Source organism: Hippoglossus hippoglossus, chromosome 21, assembly GCF_009819705.1.
Source record: "Hippoglossus hippoglossus isolate fHipHip1 chromosome 21, fHipHip1.pri, whole genome shotgun sequence".
In the NCBI taxonomy this organism is placed as follows: domain Eukaryota; kingdom Metazoa; phylum Chordata; class Actinopteri; order Pleuronectiformes; family Pleuronectidae; genus Hippoglossus; species Hippoglossus hippoglossus.
In genome coordinates this window covers 8220035-8232795 of record NC_047171.1, presented here as the reverse complement: position 1 = coordinate 8232795, position 12761 = coordinate 8220035, and the positions used below count along the sequence as shown (strand labels likewise).

At 40.2% G+C, this 12761-nt stretch overlaps 4 protein-coding genes across 4 annotated transcripts; all 4 read left to right on the top strand.

The window, feature by feature from the left end:
* Positions 1 to 904: 904 nt before the first annotated feature.
* Positions 905 to 1903, top strand: LOC117754957 (olfactory receptor 6N2-like). The gene has a single exon (XM_034574323.1). It carries the CDS (start codon positions 905 to 907, stop codon positions 1901 to 1903), a length of 999 nt encoding a protein of 332 aa, XP_034430214.1.
* A 1299-nt stretch (positions 1904 to 3202) lies between these two features.
* On the top strand, positions 3203 to 4141 carry LOC117754956 (olfactory receptor 52E8-like). Its single transcript, XM_034574322.1, has one exon. The coding sequence runs from the start codon at positions 3203 to 3205 to the stop codon at positions 4139 to 4141; it is 939 nt and encodes a 312-aa protein (XP_034430213.1).
* A 2776-nt stretch (positions 4142 to 6917) lies between these two features.
* Positions 6918 to 7841, top strand: LOC117754955 (olfactory receptor 52E8-like). Its single transcript, XM_034574320.1, has one exon. It carries the CDS (start codon positions 6918 to 6920, stop codon positions 7839 to 7841), a length of 924 nt encoding a protein of 307 aa, XP_034430211.1.
* Positions 7842 to 10633: 2792 nt separating this feature from the next.
* On the top strand, positions 10634 to 11557 carry LOC117754954 (olfactory receptor 52E8-like). Its single transcript, XM_034574319.1, has one exon. It carries the CDS (start codon positions 10634 to 10636, stop codon positions 11555 to 11557), a length of 924 nt encoding a protein of 307 aa, XP_034430210.1.
* Positions 11558 to 12761: the final 1204 nt, after the last annotated feature.

The window sequence follows — 12761 nt, the reverse complement described above, 5'->3', positions numbered from 1 at the left end:
GAGCTTGAGTGCACCGAATGAACATTCTTGTCATTTTCGCTTGTCATTATATCATCAAAGACAAGTAACCTGCATGCCACGCCCACTTATTTTTCTTCTTCTATTGTTTAATGCTGTCTCAACTTTCTGTTATTGCTCCAAAAGTCTGAACTATCCTACATTTTGGTCCGTTGGTCTGGATCGTGTTCCAAGGCTCCTTTCACTTCTGCTATTGTGGTCTTGGCCTAACTGGAAAGTCTGATGGTCTGCACCAAACAAGGCAGGTGTGAAAGCCCTTAGATGCTGGGTTAAAGTGAAGGTGAACCAGAATCAGCACAGAACATAGCATCGTTTTGACAAGTGATGCATTCATGGCCCATACAAATTTTAAGATGCATTAAGTCGAGTAATACATTCATATATTACAATGATAATCGTCCGGCTTAGTGTCCGCAGGAGTTGGCACCAGCCCCCACAACCCTCAAAGGATTAGCAGTATAGATAATGGATCGATGGATGGAGGGATGGAGGGAGGGATGGATGGATGGAGGGAGGGAGGGATGACAATCTCACCATCAGAATTATCCAGAGTAAAAAGCTGTGACGACACAGAGTCCCTTAAAATTCTCTTGTCTCCTCCTTATCAGCCACACTCGTGTGTGTCAACAGATCCAACCCAGAACTAAATGTAGAGCAGACCTCCAGGTGATCGAGTTCAGTAACACAGTGAAACTACGGTATGTATGACCACAGCTGTGTGACATTACGTTTCAATTAGTCTCTTTATGTATTTACCACTTGATCATCACAACTGCTGAAACCCTAACAGATGCTGTCATTGTTTTCTAGAAGCAGGAACCAGAGTTCGTCAAACAGCGAAGACGAATCTCCTGAATTCTTTGTTGCTGATTTAGTGTGGGTGAAAATGGAAAATGGCACGGATTCCTTTTACTTCAGGTTTACCATGTTTGTGAACATCGGAAGCTACTACTATGTTGCCTTTGTCTTTTCCCTCCTGCTCTACAGCTTCATCGTCTCTGCCAATCTGGTCATAATACTTGTGATCTCACGGAAGAGGTCGCTGCACCAGCCCATGTACATGTTCATTGCCTTGTTGTCTGTCAACTCTCTGTACGGCTCCACTGGTTTCTTCCCCAGATTCCTCATGGACCTCGTGTCTGACTCTCACTTAATCTCACGTCCAGCCTGTTTCATTCAGACTTATGTTATTTACACGTACGGTTGCTGTGAGATGACCATTCTGGGCATCATGGCTTATGATAGATACGTCGCTGTGTGTCAGCCTTTGCATTATCACAGACAAATGACTTCTAGAACAGTTTTTAACTTATTAGTAATTGCTTGGTTTTTTCCTAATTTGTTCCTCACAGTGATCATCTCTCTGTCCACCAAGCTCCCTCTTTGTGGTAATGAGATACAAAGAGTGTATTGTGCCAACTGGAATGTTGTGAAATTATCATGTGTCCCCACCTCAGTCAACAACGCCGTAGGAATGCTTTTAACCATAAGCATAGTTTTCCTTCCTCTTTTGTTTGTGCTCTTCACCTATTTACGAATTGTGGTTGTTTGCTGGAATAAATCTGCAGAATTCAAAGGGAAAGTATTACAGAGCTGTCTGCCACACATAGTTTCGTTCGTGATTTACTCCATCGCAGGGTTTTGTGACATCGCCTTGAGCCGGTATGATCCCGATGAGCTCAACCCATTCGTGGCTGTGATTCTGTCGCTGGAATTTGTCGTCATTCCTCCAGTTCTGAATCCTCTCGTGTACGGGCTGAAGTTACCAGAGATCAGACGACACATTATACGGATGATACCACGCTATAAGCGAAAATCAGTGAGAACCACACCACCTTATTTCATGACTGTGATTTCATCAACACAGACAATGGGAACTCATTAGTGTACAGAACCTCGGGCTGGTGCCATAAAATCACCTGAATTAACCCTCAAAATGTAACTAAAGGAAAATAGAATACAATTACAACACACTACATGTCACATGTCACCTGCTTCTTGTCTGTCAATACAGCCTGTATATACAGTATCTTTTTATAATGTATATATTGTAACAGTTTCCTTTCCTTTGTCCATTTTCTAATCATTGCAATAAGGAAGGAGATCATACACACAACTGTAAAGTGTTACAGACTGTGACAGAGTAGTGGTCACGTGCTTAATGGTCCCAAAATATTAAATTAAATGAATTCAAGTATTCAAATGGACATTATGTGGTGTGGACATCCTTGGACTGGATTAAATATATTCATATCTTTGTCATGTGTTAAAGTGCCAATCCTTTATTTAGACATAAATAAAAAAACATAACACTGCAATGTTTGTGTGCTGTCTTTTTAGACACAAATTGTGTAGCATGATGTATAATACGTGTATGTCAGTATCAATAAATAATTATCTCATCTGACAAACCTGTGACATAAATCTGTAACGTTAATGATCTAAAACATAAACCAGAGAGCAACACTGATAAGAATCCAGTGTTGTACAGTAAATGAGTGTGTTAAGCATTGAGGCAGGTTCACATGTAATTTCGTTGACCTTCATCAATAAACGTTGTCCCACTATGCATTTCTGAAATAATCGATAGGTAAATTTGCACGAAAGTTGATTTAAACTTGTGCCTCTGTCTTTTAACTTTGACACCCTCACCACGCACACTGAATGCACCACACAGAACTAATCTATATACAATTAATGGGCTGTTTCTCTCTGGGAGTCAATATGACAAAATGCATTGCACCATCTCCAGTAGCCCTTCATCCTGCACAAAGGCATCTGTTGTTGGACCAAATAAAATGTGTACAATGTTTTTTTTAACTTAGTTAAATTGTTTTTAAAGTCAGTTTATCCAAATAATGTCAAATAATTAGCTTTGCTCCTTTTTGGGGCTAGAGCCTCTCACAGAGTTCATCAGTTTTTTTTTCTTCTTTTTTTGAATGAGGTTAGGTTTACTGTGGAAAATACTGCGTATTATTTTTGTGTGTGTGTGTGTGGTGATTTAGTCGGTCGTCTCCAGTTTATTCCAGCTCACTGATTGGACTGTTTCAATTCCCATGTTCACAAACACATTATCTGTTGCCGCCAGTAAATGATATAAGCCGATGAAAGAAAAACAGTTCAGGTAAGTCAGCGATGGACACATGAGATAGTGGATGTCGTTGTTTTCTAATAATAATCCATCATGATGAATAATGTTTCAGTAGTTTCTATGTTCACTCTGTCGGGGTTGAGTGGCACAGCGCACTACAGAGTCACCCTCTTCATCCTCACTTTGTTGTGTTACTGTGTGATCTGGCTGGTAAACGTGACCATCATCGTGACCATCATCGTGGACAAAAACCTTCACGAACCCATGTACATCTTCCTCTGTAATCTGTGCATCAACGGACTGTATGGGACTGCAGGCTTTTATCCAAAGTTCCTCAGCGACCTCCTGTCTCCCTCTCATGTCATCTCTTACAGTGGATGCCTCCTGCAGGGTTTTGTGTTGCACTCTTCAGTCTGTGCAGATTTCTCTATTCTCTTATTAATGGCCTATGACAGATATGTGGCTATCTGTCAGCCTCTGATATACCACTCAGTGATGACGAAGGGAAAAATAGGCATGTTTGTGTTTTTTGCTTGGCTTGTACCCCACTATCTGGTGCTGGTGGGCACTATAACAACAGCAATAACCAAAATATGTGGCTCACATATTCCAAAAATCTACTGTATTAATTATTTGGTGAATAGACTTGCTTGTACTCCTCCGTTAGCAAGTGTCATTGTTCCAGCTTTTAATTACACTGTTTGTTTACTCCATGTAGCCTTTATTTTTTGGTCTTATATGTATGTGATCAGAAATTGCCTTCACTCTGGTGAGAACAGAAGCAAGTTCATGCAAACCTGTCTCCCTCATTTACTATGTTTGAATACCTTTGTCATTAGTATGCTTTTTGATTTGATGTACGTGAGATTTGGCACGAGTACGATACCGCAAGGTGTCAAGAATTTTATGGCAATAGAATTTCTGATCGTTCCTCCGATCCTCAATCCCCTCATATACGGTCTCAAACTGACGCAGATACGAAACAGAATTGTGCAGGTTTTTTTTAAGGAAGTACTGACGTGTGATCAGTAGAAAGAAAGTTGATAAATATGATCATCTGCCTTGTTATTTGTTTTTTTAGAAAAGTGTTAAAATCAGAGATACACATTTTACAGCACAGTTACCAAACTCTAACCTCTGGATTATCAATCTGTCATGACACAAACAGTCTGTGGCCTATTTGTTTTACTTGGCTTATACCTTTAATTCTGATGTTAATGTGTAAAATAACAGCATCAGGATCACGGTTATGTGCCTCACATATACTGTTTCTAATACAGCTTATTCTGCCTCCATAGAAAATAAAGCTTTTTAAATTATCCTTTGTGTTTTGACCCTTTTATTAACATTTGCTCTTATATTCTGTATTTTCAGTATGATCATAACATGTCTGACTTCCACAGAAAACAGGAGCAGGGTTATGCAAATGTGTCTGCTTCATTTATCTTGTTTTGAACTGATTTATGTGTTTGCTTTCTACTTTATTCACAAAATGTACATGATTTCATGGCCATATAAAATATCATTCTCCCTACAATGAACATTATAAAGGTTTAAAACTGACACAAATAAAAAACTTAGTAATGCAATATTTGTGTTCTGTTTTTGTAGACACAAATTGGTAAAGCACACAGCAACACTGATAAGAATGAGTGTGTTAAGCATTGAGGCAGGTTCACATGTAATTCTGTTGACCTTGCACCATCTCCAGTAGCCCTTCATCCTGCACAAAGGCATCTGTTGTTGGACCAAATAAAATGTGTACAAAGTTTTTTTAACTTAGTTAAATAGTTTATAAAGTTAGTTTATCCAAATAATGTCAAATAATTAGCTTTGCTCCTTTTGGGAGATTTTAACAATAGTGCTGCCTCTCTGGACTTATTCTTTATTTGTATAAACATATATATATTCATTCCGGTATTGTCTCTGAAACAAAAACATGAACATGACGGCTTTTAATGTGTGATGTATGTTGTGTGCTCTATGTTTTTAGTGTGTAGCTTTTTATGTATATTTAAAAATTTGTAAAGTGTCTTTGAGTACTGTGAAATGCACTCTATAAATAAAATGTATTCTTATAATTATTATTAAAGGGGACATAGCATGCAAATTCCACTTTGTTAGTGCTTCTACACGTTAATGTGGGTATCTGGCATGTCTACCAACCCCAAAACTCTGGGAAAAAAACACTCGCGCGTTTTGTTATAGTTCCTCTAAGTCAGAAACGTCATGCTTGAGTGACTCGATTGAGCTTCCTGGGTTTTGTGTCGTAACAAGGAACTGGAAGTCTCCCTACATGGTCTTGGCCCACCCCCCACACTCGTTACACCGGGTTTACACCGGAGGCAGCGAGGCTGCGAGGCAGCGCAGCGCCGTTCTCAAGCACGCAGCCGCCTGGCTGTTCACACGGGACGAGCATTTCTCCGCTGGTCAGCCCGCGATTCACTCACATGTGGCATTTGTCTGGATCGTTGGGACTGGGAGGCTGCAGCAGCTGCTCGGGCGCGACCGCTCGCTCTCCCATGCGTGAGCTGGAATTTGTGTCAACGCCACACAGCCAGCAGTGTGGAAGACTTCCGCAGTGTTCAGCACTACTGTTACACTGGCACAAACACACAGAGCCCCCCCACTCGTTACGCCGGGGTACACCGGACGCGGAAGCGCCGCAGCGAGGCAGCGCAGCGCCGTTCTCAAGCGCGCAGCCGCCTGGCTGTTCACACGGGACGTGCATTTCTCCGCTGGTCAGCCCCATAGACTGTATATATAAGGTCAGCCCGCGATTCTGCTTTCTCCGCTTGTTGTTGTACCCGTTGAATGTCGGGGTTCGGGGGTAAATGATGGTCTTCATAGCCCCCCCCCCCCCCACCTCTCTTTCTCTCTCTGTCTGTCTGCTTGTGTGCTTGTAGTGGATGGGCAGAGGGGGACATTTAATTATGTGATTGGGAAAATTAAAACTCCAGGACAACAGAAGGGGAATACAAAGTATGGGATGCATATTTGATAATTTATATCACATAAAATATGTAATTTATATCGTTTAAAATCATGGGGGGAGAGGGGGGAGGGGGGAGCTGGCTCATTAGCATTTAAAGGAACAGGCACTCAAAACAGGTCACTCTGTGGAGGGCTGTTTTATACAGGGTAAAAAGGGTGCTGTTTTAAATGATCCTTGTGGTATTTTGACCAAAGTATGTTACAGACATTTCATTAAGACCCCAAGGAACCATATCAACTTGTGGTAAAAATGGGCATGCTATGTCCCCTTTAAGATAAACTGCTGAGCCAAAACTGTTGCTCGCTGGTAGCATGCAGTATAATTTTCATTTTGTGCGTATATGTATAGAAAAGACCTTGGAGGACTGAACCTGTGTATAAAACTCAACATGAGTTTAATCTAACTCAACTGCAGGTGATTTAAACTAGTAATAATACAGCACTTAACATGGAGCATAAACCCATACAACAAAATGCAGTATAACATAAGATTGAATAGGGGGGGGGGGATTAGAGCCTCTCACAGAGTTCATCATTTTTTTTTTTCTTTTTTTTTTTAATGAGGTTAGGTTTACTGTGGAAAAATACTGCGTATTCTTTTTGTGTGTGTGTGTGGTAATTTAGTCGGTCGTCTCCAGTTTATTCCAGCTCACTGATTGGACTGTTTCAATTCCAATGTTCACAAACACATTATCTGTTGCCGCCAGTAAATTATATAAGCCGATGAAAGAAAGATAGTTCAGGTAAGTCAGCGATGGACACATGAGATAGTGGATGTCGTTGTTTTCTAATAATGTGAGAGAAAACTTTCATCATGATGGATAATGTTTCAGTAGTTTCTATGTTCACTCTGTCGGGGTTGAGTGGCACAGCGCACTACAGAGTCACCCTCTTCATCCTCACTTTGTTGTGTTACTGTGTGATCTGGCTGGTAAACGTGACCATCATCGTGACCATCATCATGGACAAAAACCTTCACGAACCCATGTACATCTTCCTCTGTAATCTGTGCATCAACGGACTGTATGGGACTGCAGGCTTTTATCCAAAGTTCCTCAGCGACCTCCTGTCTCCCTCTCATGTCATCTCTTACAGTGGATGCCTCCTGCAGGGTTTTGTGTTGCACTCTTCAGTCTGTGCAGATTTCTCTATTCTCTTATTAATGGCCTATGACAGATATGTGGCTATCTGTCAGCCTCTGATATACCACTCAGTGATGACGAAGGGAAAAATAGGCATGTTTGTGTTTTTTGCTTGGCTTGTACCCCACTATCTGGTGCTGGTGGGCACTATAACAACAGCAATAACCAAAATATGTGGCTCACATATTCCAAAAATCTACTGTATTAATTATTTGGTGAATAGACTTGCTTGTACTCCTCCGTTAGCAAGTGTCATTGTTCCAGCTTTTAATTACACTGTTTGTTTACTCCATGTAGCCTTTATTTTTTGGTCTTATATGTATGTGATCAGAAATTGCCTTCACTCTGGTGAGAACAGAAGCAAGTTCATGCAAACCTGTCTCCCTCATTTACTATGTTTGAATACCTTTGTCATTAGTATGCTTTTTGATTTGATGTACGTGAGATTTGGCACGAGTACGATACCGCAAGGTGTCAAGAATTTTATGGCAATAGAATTTCTGATCGTTCCTCCGATCCTCAATCCCCTCATATACGGTCTCAAACTGACGCAGATACGAAACAGAATTGTGCAGGTTTTTTTAAGGAAGTACTGACGTGTGATCAGTAGAAAGAAAGTTGATAAATATGATCATCTGCCTTGTTATTTGTTTTTTTAGAAAAGTGTTAAAATCAGAGATACACATTTTACAGCACAGTTACCAAACTCTAACCTCTGGATTATCAATCTGTCATGACACAAACAGTCTGTGGCCTATTTGTTTTACTTGGCTTATACCTTTAATTCTGATGTTAATGTGTAAAATAACAGCATCAGGATCACGGTTATGTGCCTCACATATACTGTTTCTGATACAGCTTATTCTGCCTCCATAGAAAATAAAGCTTTTTAAATTATCCTTTGTGTTTTGACCCTTTTATTAACATTTGCTCTTATATTCTGTATTTTCAGTATGATCATAACATGTCTGACTTCCACAGAAAACAGGAGCAGGGTTATGCAAATGTGTCTGCTTCATTTATCTTGTTTTGAACTGATTTATGTGTTTGCTTTCTACTTTATTCACAAAATGTACATGATTTCATGGCCATATAAAATATCATTCTCCCTACAATGAACATTATAAAGGTTTAAAACTGACACAAATAAAAAACTTAGTAATGCAATATTTGTGTTCTGTTTTTGTAGACACAAATTGGTAAAGCACACAGCAACACTGATAAGAATGAGTGTGTTAAGCATTGAGGCAGGTTCACATGTAATTCTGTTGACCTTGCACCATCTCCAGTAGCCCTTCATCCTGCACAAAGGCATCTGTTGTTGGACCAAATAAAATGTGTACAAAGTTTTTTTAACTTAGTTAAATAGTTTATAAAGTTAGTTTATCCAAATAATGTCAAATAATTAGCTTTGCTCCTTTTGGGAGATTTTAACAATAGTGCTGCCTCTCTGGACTTATTCTTTATTTGTATAAACATATATATATTCATTCCGGTATTGTCTCTGAAACAAAAACATGAACATGACGGCTTTTAATGTGTGATGTATGTTGTGTGCTCTATGTTTTTAGTGTGTAGCTTTTTATGTATATTTAAAAATTTGTAAAGTGTCTTTGAGTACTGTGAAATGCACTCTATAAATAAAATGTATTCTTATAATTATTATTAAAGGGGACATAGCATGCAAATTCCACTTTGTTAGTGCTTCTACACGTTAATGTGGGTATCTGGCATGTCTACCAACCCCAAAACTCTGGGAAAAAAACACTCGCGCGTTTTGTTATAGTTCCTCTAAGTCAGAAACGTCATGCTTGAGTGACTCGATTGAGCTTCCTGGGTTTTGTGTCGTAACAAGGAACTGGAAGTCTCCCTACATGGTCTTGGCCCACCCCCCACACTCGTTACACCGGGTTTACACCGGAGGCAGCGAGGCTGCGAGGCAGCGCAGCGCCGTTCTCAAGCACGCAGCCGCCTGGCTGTTCACACGGGACGAGCATTTCTCCGCTGGTCAGCCCGCGATTCACTCACATGTGGCATTTGTCTGGATCGTTGGGACTGGGAGGCTGCAGCAGCTGCTCGGGCGCGACCGCTCGCTCTCCCATGCGTGAGCTGGAATTTGTGTCAACGCCACACAGCCAGCAGTGTGGAAGACTTCCGCAGTGTTCAGCACTACTGTTACACTGGCACAAACACACAGAGCCCCCCCACTCGTTACGCCGGGGTACACCGGACGCGGAAGCGCCGCAGCGAGGCAGCGCAGCGCCGTTCTCAAGCGCGCAGCCGCCTGGCTGTTCACACGGGACGTGCATTTCTCCGCGCTGGTCAGCCCCATAGACTGTCTATATAAGGTCAGCCCGCGATTCTGCTTTCTCCGCTTGTTGTTGTACCCGTTGAATGTCGGGGTTCGGGGGTAAATGATGGTCTTCATAGCCCCCCCCCCCCCCACCTCTCTTTCTCTCTCTGTCTGTCTGCTTGTGTGCTTGTAGTGGATGGGCAGAGGGGGACATTTAATTATGTGATTGGGAAAATTAAAACTCCAGGACAACAGAAGGGGAATACAAAGTATGGGATGCATATTTGATAATTTATATCACATAAAATATGTAATTTATATCGTTTAAAATCATGGGGGGAGAGGGGGGAGGGGGGAGCTGGCTCATTAGCATTTAAAGGAACAGGCACTCAAAACAGGTCACTCTGTGGAGGGCTGTTTTATACAGGGTAAAAAGGGTGCTGTTTTAAATGATCCTTGTGGTATTTTGACCAAAGTATGTTACAGACATTTCATTAAGACCCCAAGGAACCATATCAACTTGTGGTAAAAATGGGCATGCTATGTCCCCTTTAAGATAAACTGCTGAGCCAAAACTGTTGCTCGCTGGTAGCATGCAGTATAATTTTCATTTTGTGCGTATATGTATAGAAAAGACCTTGGAGGACTGAACCTGTGTATAAAACTCAACATGAGTTTAATCTAACTCAACTGCAGGTGATTTAAACTAGTAATAATACAGCACTTAACATGGAGCATAAACCCATACAACAAAATGCAGTATAACATAAGATTGAATAGGGGGGGGGGGATTAGAGCCTCTCACAGAGTTCATCATTTTTTTTTTTCTTTTTTTTTTTAATGAGGTTAGGTTTACTGTGGAAAAATACTGCGTATTCTTTTTGTGTGTGTGTGTGGTAATTTAGTCGGTCGTCTCCAGTTTATTCCAGCTCACTGATTGGACTGTTTCAATTCCAATGTTCACAAACACATTATCTGTTGCCGCCAGTAAATTATATAAGCCGATGAAAGAAAGATAGTTCAGGTAAGTCAGCGATGGACACATGAGATAGTGGATGTCGTTGTTTTCTAATAATGTGAGAGAAAACTTTCATCATGATGGATAATGTTTCAGTAGTTTCTATGTTCACTCTGTCGGGGTTGAGTGGCACAGCGCACTACAGAGTCACCCTCTTCATCCTCACTTTGTTGTGTTACTGTGTGATCTGGCTGGTAAACGTGACCATCATCGTGACCATCATCATGGACAAAAACCTTCACGAACCCATGTACATCTTCCTCTGTAATCTGTGCATCAACGGACTGTATGGGACTGCAGGCTTTTATCCAAAGTTCCTCAGCGACCTCCTGTCTCCCTCTCATGTCATCTCTTACAGTGGATGCCTCCTGCAGGGTTTTGTGTTGCACTCTTCAGTCTGTGCAGATTTCTCTATTCTCTTATTAATGGCCTATGACAGATATGTGGCTATCTGTCAGCCTCTGATATACCACTCAGTGATGACGAAGGGAAAAATAGGCATGTTTGTGTTTTTTGCTTGGCTTGTACCCCACTATCTGGTGCTGGTGAGCACTATAACAACAGCAATAACCAAAATATGTGGCTCACATATTCCAAAAATCTACTGTATTAATTATTTGGTGAATAGACTTGCTTGTACTCCTCCATTAGCAAGTGTCATTGTTCCAGCTTTTAATTACACTGTTTGTTTACTCCATGTAGCCTTTATTTTTTGGTCTTATATGTATGTGATCAGAAATTGCCTTCACTCTGGTGAGAACAGAAGCAAGTTCATGCAAACCTGTCTCCCTCATTTACTATGTTTGAATACCTTTGTCATTAGTATGCTTTTTGATTTGATGTACGTGAGATTTGGCACGAGTACGATACCGCAAGGTGTCAAGAATTTTATGGCAATAGAATTTCTGATCGTTCCTCCGATCCTCAATCCCCTCATATACGGTCTCAAACTGAAGCAGATACGACACAGAATTGTGCAGGTTTTTTTAAGGAAGTACTGACGTGTGATCAGTAGAAAGAAAGTTGATAAATATGATCATCTGCCTTGTTATTTGTTTTTTTAGAAAAGTGTTAAAATCAGAGATACACATTTTACAGCACAGTTACCAAACTCTAACCTCTGGATTATCAATCTGTCATGACACAAACAGTCTGTGGCCTATTTGTTTTACTTGGCTTATACCTTTAATTCTGATGTTAATGTGTAAAATAACAGCATCAGGATCATGGTTATGTGCCTCACATATACTGTTTCTGATACAGCTTATTCTGCCTCCATAGAAAATAAAGCTTTTTAAATTATCCTTTGTGTTTTGACCCTTTTATTAACATTTGCTCTTATATTCTGTATTTTCAGTATGATCATAACATGTCTGACTTCCACAGAAAACAGGAGCAGGGTTATGCAAATGTGTCTGCTTCATTTATCTTGTTTTGAACTGATTTATGTGTTTGCTTTCTACTTTATTCACAAAATGTACATGATTTCATGGCCATATAAAATATCATTCTCCCTACAATGAACATTATAAAGGTTTAAAACTGACACAAAAAAAAAACTTAGTAATGCAATATTTGTGTTCTGTTTTTGTAGACACAAATTGGTAAAGCACACAGCAACACTGATAAGAATGAGTGTGTTAAGCATTGAGGCAGGTTCACATGTAATTCTGTTGACCTTCATAAATAAACATTGTCCCACTAAGCATTTCTGAAATCATCGATAGGTCAATTTGCACTAAGGTTGATTTAAACTTGAGTCGACAGAAGCAGAGCTGACATCAGGGCGACAGTTGTTCATTCTGAGAACTGGCTGCAGATGTTATGTTTGGTTGTTGTCATTCCCACATGATAATATCTGAATGATTCTTTTTTCAAACACTGTTTCAACTCCATTCACCTCATTTATATTAAATGTACATACAGTGATCTGTCCAATAGAGCCACTGCACCACTAACTTACAGTACAATATTATGTGGATTTATTATTAAAGGTTCAGTGTGTAAGATTTATGTGAAAGGGATTTATTGAATATAAAATAATACTAGTGATTTTTTCACTTGTAATCATCTACATTGTACAAATTATATTCTTTACCCTTTATTTGTATATTCTATATATTTACATCAGGAGTGGGTCCCCTCTACAGAGGCCGTCATGTTCCAAACTTAACACCTTTTGAGTTTTTATGACAACCGATACTC